Source organism: Chamaea fasciata, unplaced genomic scaffold (genome assembly GCF_029207755.1).
Source record: "Chamaea fasciata isolate MVZ Bird 193981 ecotype frontalis unplaced genomic scaffold, bChaFas1.0.hap1 SCAF_6, whole genome shotgun sequence".
NCBI classification, from domain to species: Eukaryota; Metazoa; Chordata; class Aves; order Passeriformes; family Sylviidae; genus Chamaea; species Chamaea fasciata.
In genome coordinates this window covers 53428473-53440418 of record NW_027094091.1, presented here as the reverse complement: position 1 = coordinate 53440418, position 11946 = coordinate 53428473, and the positions used below count along the sequence as shown (strand labels likewise).

General features: G+C 42.7%; 1 protein-coding gene across 8 annotated transcripts in view; it reads right to left on the bottom strand.

Annotated features, from left to right (window-relative positions):
- Positions 1-707: 707 nt before the first annotated feature.
- FAM13A (family with sequence similarity 13 member A) overlaps positions 708-11946 on the bottom strand; it is a 121081-nt gene continuing 109842 nt past the window's right edge. For 7 of the 8 annotated variants that reach the window (XM_066186385.1, XM_066186386.1, XM_066186387.1 and 4 more), the window contains 4 exons: positions 11403-11486; positions 7279-7475; positions 6456-6557; positions 708-5562 (listed from right to left, as the gene is read on the bottom strand). In XM_066186385.1, coding sequence (XP_066042482.1) covers positions 5436-5562; positions 6456-6557; positions 7279-7475; positions 11403-11486 — 510 coding nt within the window. In that variant the 3' untranslated portion in view covers positions 708-5435. The remainder of the gene's footprint in view (positions 5563-6455; positions 6558-7278; positions 7476-11402; positions 11487-11946) is intronic. The other variant, XM_066186384.1, reaches the window with a different exon arrangement.

Here is an 11946-nt window from a genome sequence, read left to right as displayed (position 1 = left end):
CGGATTAAATTACACAAAATCCAGTCTTGAGAAGCTACTCAGCTGTTCAACAGTCTGCCAGATTACACGTTATTATTATTTTTTTCAGTTACCCCACACTCTAAGAGGTCTTACTAAATTTGTTTCCGCGAAATTTGCAGTCAGCATGGGTTTTTCTCATAACTAAATTACTTATAAGTTTGATATGCTTGTAGTGACTTTTATCCCTCCAGTAGACCATCATGCTGTTATTTCTCTTACAGATTGTTCAGTTTTTCATTTTCTTTTTGTGGTAATGATAGTAGAATAAGCTACATCTTATTGTATCTATAACTTTTAACGGTATTAATTTGCAGTTATGTTTACCTAAGGTCCAATAATATAATGCTCTGTTACCTTCTGTCAAGTTGAGAAAAGCTGAGTTCTATTAAGTTAATTTTGTAAATTTCATGTCTGCCAAGATTCAATATTTAGACAATTTTTTTTCAGAGATTGCTGATTACCTTAGTCCACATGTGTTATTGATTATGTCTATTATCTGAAATATTGGTGATTGTTGTATTTGAATTATTCCTGATTGCTGTAAGTTTCTGGTTCCACTACATATATTGTTCTGTTTTGATGTTCTCTTCATACTCATAATAAAAACCATGCATCTCATTTAAAAAAAAAAAAAAAGAGAAGGGAATTTAACACCTTAAGAACGTTCAAATAATGGAATACGTACATTAAAGATTAAGACAAAAAATCATTTTGAATAATGCAATATTTACATCAAAATTTTGGAAAAAAGATCATTAAATCTAAATCCCAACTGAGTGTGCAACAGCAAAGTCTAATTGATTCACTAACTCAAAGAGAAGATAGGCATGTGTTTTTATCAACAGGTTAAAAGTAGTCATCTGTTCATTTGATCAGACAGCAATTGCCTCTGAGAAGAGGTGAGAAGAGAAATCAGTTCACCACCACCCAGCCTTTGTAATCAGAACAGAGCAAAAGCAGGAGTGCCAGAGCAGGGCTGTGTCTGGAGACTTACAGAGGAAACTTGGCAACAAAAGCCTTTTGTCATCATCATGGTACAGTGTTCCTACCAACCTTCTTCAGCTATTCCCTGTTCCAGCTCCCAAAAAGACATTCTGTGATGTCAAAGATCAACATTTCCAGCTAATGGACTTTCTCCTGAGTCTCAACTATTTGGACTTTAAAACAATGGTCACTGATCTCAATTTCCCCCAGAGACACTGGACATTGTTTTTATTTTTCTCATGCTGCAAGACCCTTTGTCAGTGACATGACTGGATTTAATAAGTTTTGTTGATTGTAATCAGTTTTTTATGTGTCTTGTCCCATATTTAATAGATAACCAGTAATAGCCTTAATAAGATGCAAATTGTTTTAACATCAGAATATATGAGCTTTTTTAAATTAATAAAAAAGGGGGGGATGTTGTGACAAGTAGAATTATTATAAAAGAAAGGCCTCATAAAATCAGGCCTGCTCTATCAATTTAATAGCTAGCCTGTCATCTCTTCTAAGTGTAGTTAAGCAATTTGCAAGTTTCCAAGCAAAAACAATCTTGGTATGAAAGGTTCCTTAACACAACCACCTATTCTTGGGTTGAAAAGTCAGTGCATCTGTGTAAACAATAAGATCTCTTCCAGTAGAACCAATAAAGGAAAAATGCAAACAACCTGAATCTTAGCACACACACACAAATCACCTTCTGACCAAAAACTGAAGTAGTAGGAAAGCTACCGGCCAATAGATGTTGCACACGAGGTCTGTGAAAACTGTATAAAATCAGTGATGTGAGTAAAGAATTGGCTTTTCCTGCATGAAGAAAATGAAGTCTCGGCTAAGTTATTACAATAATCATAGAATGAGAAGCTGTACTGTCTTACACTTGAAGCTACAGCAGCCGTATCGAGGTCTGTGGACGTGCATTATCCCATGTATTTCGTTGGAGGAGAAACTGCCTTATTACTTGTTGGAGAATATGTATGAAATACAGCTTCTTTTATGTTTGTTTCCTAAAAAAAGAAAAACTAAAAAAAAAAAAAATTTGAACTCATCATAGTTTGTGTCATTCAAATCCTCCTCCTCATCATCTCCTGTCTGGTTCTTCTTTATCTGGCTACCCGGTGGGGCATGCTGGTCATCCACTGCAAGCAGGGCTGATATCAGAGTGGGTGGTGAAATCCGTGGCTCCAAGGCCCAGTCCTGGCACGTAGCCCAGGGGAGCAGGCATGACCAGGAACAGCTTCTTTTCCTTCTTGCTCGTGATGGCAGCGGTGGTGAGGCGAGATAGAGCAGGGACCAGAGCAGAGCCGGGAAAGCGGCGATGGAGGCAGAAGCGGCAGCGGGAGCTAATTCCCTTCCCCAAACAGCAGCTCTGACCTTCCTCCTCCAAAGCCAAGAGAGAGCCAGCAGCTGCCCCAGCCCTGTCTTTTACCTGCCCCATCCTCGTCGTATCTCTGCCCCTCGGAGAGAAACTCCCAGATAAGAAAAGTGCAGATGCCCTCCTCCCCTGAGGTTGGCCACTTGTTCTGCTTTTCTTAAGTACCCAGTTTTTCTGAAGTACCCAGTCATTAGTGTTTCCCAGCAGTTTATGGGAAAAAATTCTATAAGTAAAAAAGAACAAAAAGAAAGAAACATAACCCCCAACACCAGCAAAACAGATAATTTATCAGTACACAGTGCAAACAGGCTTTTAAAAATAAGCAGAGAAAACACTCCTGGGAAGTCACGGCCCACTGAAAAAATGCGTGATTACGAAAAAGCAGAAATTGCTTCTCTAATCCATTTAAAGGTGTCCAGGTCCAGATTCAGCAAAGCACGCAGGCTTTACTCCATTTTAATTCAGCAACATCCCAAAGGCAGGCCAGCTTTAGGCAAATACTCACCAGCCATGCTTTTGCTTTCCTGAAGTGGGCCTGAACAATATAAAAATGAGCCAGTGGTAAGGACCTTTTGGTAACCCAGTATTCTTTCCCGTCCCACACTTCCACCAGCAGAGTAACACTGCAGCCAGCTTAGCTCAGCTGCTTTCCCTGAAATAACTAGGGAGAGCTGACAGTGAGAGGAAGAGCCTGCAGGAGCAGGCAAAGGCACAGCTCTGGCTTCCTGGGCTGCCCTGTGTTGGGACAGGGGCTTACCTTGCTCAGGCTTCCCTTCAAAGCACTTTTTGAGCCAATCTGTCAGCCCAGTTAACCCACTGCAAGGATCAGAGGAGATCCCATCTCAGCACTTCTGACAAGCCAAGCCCCAGGTCAGCACACAAGTCCTCCGGACTGTTTGGAAATACAAAATTCGGTCTTTGCTGGTTTTATATGGAACAGGCAATTCTGCAATCAATAAAAAAACCTAACCAAGCTGTGAGTCCCCATCCCAAGTGCTTTCACTAACACGTCTCTGCCTTAACCAATGCCCTAGAGTGACTTTATGATGCTTGTATCCCCAACTGTCTGTTCTGTTTATGCTGGATAGTAAGGTCTACACCTTTAAGACACAGCCAGCTGAGCTACACCCCACGAAAAGGACTTTCTGAATTCACCGTCTCTTCAGAACAACAAGAGATTTTATTGTTTGGTATTGTTCATTTTTTTATGTTTGTGGGTGCTTTGCTTGTTAAATAAACAGGTTTTTTTCTACTTTTCTCCAATGAAATCTTTTCCCAAACCAGTTGGGGGAATTTGCCCTAAACCAGGACCCCCACCCTGACTAGCAAAGGGCATGCCACCTTTGGATGAGTTCAAGGGACCCTGAAGAGACCAAAACAGCAGCAATTTTGGCAAGAACACACGCAGCATACATGGCAAGTGAAAGGAGATAAATCTAAGTACCACAACCCAAATACAACTATTTGTGAGCCCACTTGCCCTTAATAAAGAAGGAAGGGGGAGAAGTTGTTCTGGGAGTCCTCTTGGCTCCTCTGGTGTGACATGCATGAGGCCTGGCTACAACCAACACTGGATTTCATCTTGGCTGTTTAGCTTCTGTACATTGGCAATGATCCCCTGGGGAGCTGAAGAAAGCATTACAGAAGTGCCCCTCTTGTGGAGGTGGAGCCTGGCTCAGGGCAGACTGAGGGGTGCACATAAGCCTCTGGAGTGGGAGAGCAAGCCCAGGTGTCCCAGGATGGCAGAACTGTGGGCCCTCAGTGACTCGGTGTCCCTGAACTCGGGGCCTTTCTCTCCTTCCGGCAGCACCTGTTTGACATGAGCATCTGAATCAGGTGTCCCAGGACTTTCTTTTCTGAAAGTCATAAACAAATTTGGAAACAGTAAATTGTGAAAGCTTGCCCTTGAGGCAGGTGCCCTTTCCACAGGGAGAGCACAGCTCCATGCTCTCAATTCCCTGTGGTATCCCCTGTACTGCCATACCTCCTACACTGGGAAGAAAAGCCCATCCTCTGCTGCCACCATCAGTGTTGCTGCTGCAGCCCACACAGGGGTGATATCCACAAAAGAAGAAAATTTAGGTGAGTTTGTGGGACACCCACATGGACTATTCAGCTTGGGCTCAGGTGTCTGTATCACGATGAAGCACATGTACTAATGGGGTGGGGCTTCCAGGTATCTACCACATATTCAACACCAGTTATTAACCAACCACCAAAATCCCAAGGGATTCTGACTTAAAGCTTTTAAAACCTCTTCTCTTCCCTGTTGTCCAGATGTAGTCAGGTGGTCTCAGTATCACCCTCCAAGCAGAACAAGCTGGTAAGAACCTGGCTGCATGGCTCATTTTCTTTACTATCCCAAACATGCAGGTACTTCCTTCTACTTCAGTTGAATTGGCCATCAAAAACATGGGAAGAAAACCCAACTCAAGCCTGGGCAAAACTGCAACTCACACCAGCTCTGGCTGATGACCAGGAGATTATTACAGCATTTCTCTAGAGCAACAGAAGATGCTGGACTCCACATAGGTCAAAAGTCTGAGCAAATCTTTACTGTAGCTACAAGGGAACAGTCTTGGTGCTGCCTGACCTGTGCCTTAACATGAGATTGGTCAGGGCACTTTTCTGTTCCACTCAAGTAGAAGCTATTTGATGATTTCATTACTATTAATCCTATTTTGCCTCTTGCTATAATATCCTGTGGAAAACAAAAAAAAAAGAACAGCATGGCTGGCTTTGATATTCTAAATATTACAGGATCTGTAAGCAAATCAATACAGAAGGATCCCTTCAGTGCGGTCACTGAGCGCAGTGTTCTGTCTCCTACACTGGCAAACTCCATTCTGGGCATCAGGCCTGGAGAAAAAGTGGGCAACAGGAAATGTAGAGAGTGACAGAAATCCACCTTTCCTCCCTCTCCCACCTCTGGGAACACCCCTTCAGTTCCCAGGGAGCTCCTCAGCTCTCCCAGTCAGGCTCCCGCTGCATCCACTTCATGCATTTGTCCATTTGGTGCTCTCTCCTCTTTGTTTATTGGCAAAAGCAATCTCCTCCTTTACATGATCTTGGAGCTAATATCTCTCTTACTGATCAGGACTTCCAGCAGCCTCAGCTTGGCCTTAACCTGCTTGTATTCATTGTACTCTTCAGCCATGGGAGTGCGGTCTTCTTTCTGCACATTCCTAGTGGAAGTGAAAGCAGACCATGAAGATTTCTGTTAACAGGAAGCCTCCCTCAGTACCCTCCCTCTGTCCGCCAACAAGACCTACAAAGCAGCTCCTCTCCTCCCTCCACTCCTGATCAGGGAACAAGACCAAAACATTTACCCTTGGAGAGAAAAGAAAAAAACAAACCAAAAGAAAAAAAGAGGCAAACAAGCTGCTCCAACCAAGTGTAGGATGCTTGTGTGTTGAGGCTGAGCACAACCCCACAGTTCCAAATGCAAAATCCTGCTTGAAAAATGCCCTGCTTCTCTGAAATCACCAGCTCTGCAAAACGGCTGGAAAACATTTCAGGAGCCATCTGAGTGTCAGCCTGTGATCCTGGCAAAATAAAATACAGTCCCCTCTGGCTTGGCACCACAGCAGTTACATGAACAGGCACACTCGTGAAAAGAAAGATGGTATTTGATCAGATTGCTCTTGGCTTACAAGAAAATTTTAAATTTTCAGTGATTTTACAAAAGCCCCTAAGGATGATGGCTGGAGGCAAGAAACACACAAGATAATTTAAGAGTATAAATATATGAAAACATTCTATCAGCTCGTCAATGAGGGAGATTTTCTTGAAACAATAAAACCAGTTACACTAAAGCAGAAATACTTGATAAAACTAATGTCTGAATACCTCACAGACAAGCAAGAATAGCACAGAAATCACTAGGGAAAAAAATAGTTATTTTAACACTGGATAACTCTTCCACCATTCTGAATGTGGGTAAAGCAATGATAATGATTGTGAAGAGGAAGTACGTAATACTGAATTCAGGTAACTTTGCATAATTGGAGATCTTTGTAGATGCAAAACAGATCAAAAGCAGCTGAAGAACAGAGAGGCAGCTGAGAAATTTTGTTACCTTCCATTTTGTCGGAAAAAGTTATCTTCAAAGTCTCTCAATTTTTTTCTGATTCGCTTTTTCTCTTCCCTGACTTCTTGGAGCTGCTCCAACAGTTCAGGGCTGTTGGGTTTAAAGATAAATGAGATTATCCATATGTACCCAGTAAAAACAGGAAACATACAGTAAACCTACAGATGTTTAGTTGTATATATGCCAAGCAACGGAGCTGCTCCTGCAAGCAGCTCTGGCAGGCCTCACATTACTTGAAACAAAAAGCTCTCTGAACTTAGTTCAGGAAAATGATCATAGTTTTAAGCTGCAGCCTCTAAGGAGGTCAAGTGTGCACTTCATAATTTACCACTAACTTCTATGAAACTTTTCTCCTGCAGATGGGTTTGGGTTTGGTGACTTTAATAGGATCAAATTCAATGGTCACAATTTTGGGCTACCACCCACATGTGTTTGCACCAGACTTGAAACTTGCAAAGCTACTTCCACTTGACCTCTCCAAAACATGAAAAACCTTCTGGAGTGCAGGATTTTCATGATAACGGCTTGCCACTGGTGGAGTTACTATTTAGTGATGGAATCCAAATGTGCATAAGCTAAGTATCAGTATCAGGACAAGGCAGTTTCTTCCCAAACCCTTTCCTATGAGGGTCTATTGCATTTAAAAATGAAACATGAAAACTTCTGGCTCAGATCATAAAAAACCACAAAAAACAACAACAAAAAAACCTAACAACAACAACAACAACAAAAACCTAGACACTTTTCTGACAAATAAAATGCTATCTTAGCAAGAAATAACTTTTTGCAGTTGCCTGTGAATTCAACATACATGGATGCTTCATGGAGATTTGAAAGCCCCATATCCTGACTGCTCCTTGACGGCATCTTTTCATCCACTGGGGAAACAAAGCCGTCAGCATCATCTTCTAGTTGATCCAAGAAGCTGCGCACACTGAAATCTGTTTTTATGGTAATTGTGAGATCCGGCTTCACACTGCTGTCCTCCTCAGACCCCTCCTCTTCTTCCTACACACAGGGACAGAGCACCCCCAAAACAAGACAGGTTACTGCTTCCCTTCTCAGGAACAGGCTCCTCCTCTCACCACATGCACTCGGGAACAAGAAGTGGAAAGGCAGAGCAAACACGTCAATTGCCAAGCAATACACAGGACACCAGAAGACCATCAGTAAGACACCCTAGAACTGAAGCATGACAGAGAAATTGCCACCACAAACCAAACAGATTGGTTAAGGAGACCTAGAGTGACACAACTGAGTGAAAAAAAAATACCTGGGGTTCAGAGCAACCTGTTGCTTTGTTTAGTTTATGTATTCTGATGTAAATGAACCCATTCACAGTTGTTATGCATATTGTCCAAAGCACACCAGACATCCTCTGCATTTCCCTGCAAACATTTCCCAGCATAGAGACTGCCAGGTTAAAATGTGGAATTTTCTCTCGAAAGATGCAGCTCAACAGCTCTCTCTAATGGCTGAATTCAAGACCTCAAATGCTCATACAGTGATACCAGTGAGCTCAGATGAGTCTTACAATTACCCAAATGTGGGATATGATTGACTGTAAAAGGACTGCTGCTAACGTGTTCAAACATCAGCTCTGACCATTTTGCTGGAATATACTAAAAACTGGACTGGAAACTCTGCACAGTGCAATTTCCCATTTCCTCAATGCACACTGATGAACTGGTTGTGTTCCAGGTTTTTTTACAAAATTTATAGGCATGAGATTTTAAAGTCCCTGCTGCACTTGGTATTCAGCAATTCACTGTGCTCTCGAAAGTAGGGCTTGTCCTGTGACACTGTCCAGAAATAATTTTAATTATCAGGGAACGAGGCCCAGTCTCTTATGTACGGAGACATTTCTAGAAGGCAGTTTTAAATCTTAATATAAGGAATGAGGCCACTTAAAAGCGGCAAATGCCAGCATGGACAGTAAATCTCTCAAATCTGTATGTGTGTGTGTAGATATATTTATTTTACAGCCATGTAACTCTAGCCAGGAAGGATCTAAGTACATGGATATCTTTAAAAGCTTTTGGGGCCTAATATCACTGGTCTTCAAGACAAAAATATACGGTAGCACCGGGATCAAAAGCAGACATTTTCATGATTTGTTTTTTCATGTAATTCCTTGTGAATAGTTCAATTATTCCTAAGAGACTGCTCCTGTATTTTAAGCAAAAAGGGAGAAGGTAACACCAGGACCTGGGTTAGTCCCATTAAACCCTCAAAGTCAATGATTTATAAAGGCATACATTTCAATTAAATTATAGTTTGCCCAGAGTTTTCTTTTTAAGTTAAAGTTTTAGGCCATGATGATGCATTGCAAAGCCACAGGCTGAGAATTACAAGACTGAGGCTGGAGGGTGAAAGAAACATTATCTGGGAAGAAGTTTCGAGTAGCAATAATAACAAAAGATATGGAGAAGTCTGAATGCACCTTAGGAAAATCTGCAGGGAACTTGTGGAAGTTGAAGCAATATTTAGCACATGATTAGACAAGACCCATTTCTCCAGACATCAATTGCACAGTTTAAACAGAAAGCACAAACCAGCAGCCATGTACTGTCCTTAAACCCTACCAACAACTCCAGGCTGAACTGGGGAAGGGAGACCATCCTTCACTGCCATTTCCCTGTCCCCAGGCATGCCACCCTGCCCAGACTGGGAAGGGCTGCAGCAGGAGAACATGGATCCTGCTGTGCCGTGGAGGAGGATTTGCTAAGTCAATCTAAGCAGTAAAAGCAGCACACTTTGCTTTAGAGGAATCTCTCTGGCAACAACGGAGGAGCTCCCATGCCCTTTTCTGGGAGAGCTCCTGGAAAGAAAGCCAAGGGACAATATCCATAAGCAGTGTGACAAAGCTGCTCCCGAGGACAGATGCAAAGAGTTTTCCTCACAGACACCCATGAGCCTGTCTTGCCTCACTGAAGACACCAGCCACTGCCCAAGCCAGCAGGCAGCTCAGGAGCCAGCCTCCTGCCACATGACACCACAGGAGGAAAAGAAAGTGTAGAGATTTCATTTAGACCTCAGAGCCAAGACACTGCATCTGGCTGTCACAAGACCTCTGAAATAATTTTGCTCTAAAATACAAAGGAGCAAATTAAAAGGATTCTTAGCCAGAACTCCAACAGAAAAGGCCCTCTACGGCCTCCCTTTAAAAAGTCTCACACAGGAACATCACTTTAAACCTGCAGCAACATTTACACCTTGAACCAGCATGATCTTTGTCAACAAGATTCATTTAGCATGCACCTGGCTTGGATTTTTAGGCAATCATGAGGCAGTCCAGAGTTATAAATGTCAAATCCCCAGAGTATCCTATCATCGGGACACCCACAAAGCAAGAATCCCAACGATTTTTTCAACACAACATTCAAGATCTTGTACCAAAATGTTTGGTAAGGTCACCTCAAAACGCCTTTCAAGTTTTTAGTCAACCCTCCCAAATGCTTCAAGAAAAACTCACCCAGAAATAATGAAAATACTCATATTGTTAGGGGCCCATCAAGTATTTCCCTGCCCATAGTGGACCTATGCAGGAGCTAAGTTTTGGGGCCTTTTGCCAATTTCCTCTCTTTACTTCTGAGTGTAGTTCAGTACGAAGCTGCCAGATGCAGCTTGACAGAACCCCATTTAAGTGTTAATATGCACATCATGTTAACAGGCTTAAGGCTGTCATCCTGATCTTCTGCCAGAAACCCCTCCAGGTTTGTATTCCCTGCAGGACACTGCTGAACTGGTTTGGTGCTGCCCTGGCACAGCACCAGCCTGTGCTGGCCATCAGAGACCATCAAAATTGACAGCTCTAAGTTCTCACACTGGGTGCAAGCAGAGGTGGAGAAAAAAAAGGACACTCTAAAAGAAAAAACACAGAAGCAAACAAACACACTCCCCACCAGACCAGTACTGCAGATTTGATCCAGTGGTTATCTAGAAAATACTAAGAAGCTCAGTGATCATTAACCAGCTTCCAAACAGCAGCTTAACATCTTCAGTCTGCAATCTGGTATTAAAGAATATGTGCCTCGAATAGTCCATTAATATACAATCTACTGGACTCAAATCACCTCAGATCTCTAAGTCTGCAGTTATTTACATTTAACCAAGCTCTGGCTGGAAAACAGAAATATGACCCAAATGTGTTGAAGCACTTCTCTCCCTTGTTACACTGCAAGGGCACAGAAAGCAAGCCAGGGCTCAGCTCCACACTGTGTGTCCTGGTCTGCTGTTGGACTTTATTCCTCAGGGGAATAGTATTGTAGCAATGTTCCCCACCCCAAATTACTACTCCACAGCAGCACAGGAAGAAACACAACAATCTTGCCATCCAAATCTGACCAAGTATCAACTAGAAGAACCAAGCTGTTCTTACTTCCATCATCACTAAGTTAAAAACACCCTGCACAAGGTGGTGAAAAAGAGCCCGGATAAAATAAGTGGAGGGGAGCAGGTAAGAATCCTGTAAGTGCCCCGGCTGGCTCCACGTGCGAGGGTTAGTTTTGTGAGAGCTCATTCCTGCCACAGTGCTGTGTGCAAGCCACAGAGCTTGGGAGTGAGAGAAACAACTGCAAAACAAGTTAGTGTCTTTTAAAAGAAAGGAGGAAAAGCAAGAAAAAAAGCAAGATACAGGGGTAATTGTGATTTTTCAAAAAAATTTAAGCGAAATAAAATACATTATGTGCGGATGGAGGGGAGAGGAGAAGGAGAGGAAAGAATGCAAAGCCAAGGAAACACTGTAGTCTTATCTACAACAAGGGAAGAATTTGATCAGAATTGGCGAGGCTTAAAGCAGCTACTGATTTTTCAGGAGGACACTGCAAAAAAATCAACACTGATAAAAAAAAATCAATCAACCATTCTGTTTCATTGGTATAAGGGGAAAGTTGATGCAAACGGAGCAATTAGTTAGCAGCTGGAGGTCTTCACCTTTATCTCCTTGAAGAAGGAAGCTGTTTCGCCCTCGATAATTGGCTGCAGCAAAGGGCTTCTCCGCTTGCTGGAGGGGGAACCCTGTGACAGGTGTTAACAAGTATGTTACATTGTGAACCCCTTTCTCCTCCACCACCTGCTCTCAGCTCATTCTCACCCACACATTCATTCTCAGCTCACCGCTGGACCACCAGGAGAAATATCTTTCTCAAAGAAGAAAAACAGGCCTGGCAAACCCCCTGAATGTTGGACTGTTTTCTCTCAGGATATTGCTTAGCAAAGAACACCACTGCCAATCTGCTTTTAAAAAGAAACTTGGATGATTATTAGCTGGGTAGTGACTACAAGGCAAAGGCTGCAAGAAAATAATCCCCAGCCTGAGGCCCATACACACACAGAGCATTTGGCTGGCTCTCCAGAGCTACAGGGTAAGCTCAGCCAGGCTCTCCAGATTTGCTTTCCAAGAGCCTGATTTCCCACTGAAGTACCTACTGATGTAGAGATGATTTTCAAATGCATCCTGTCTCTCTATGAACCTCTC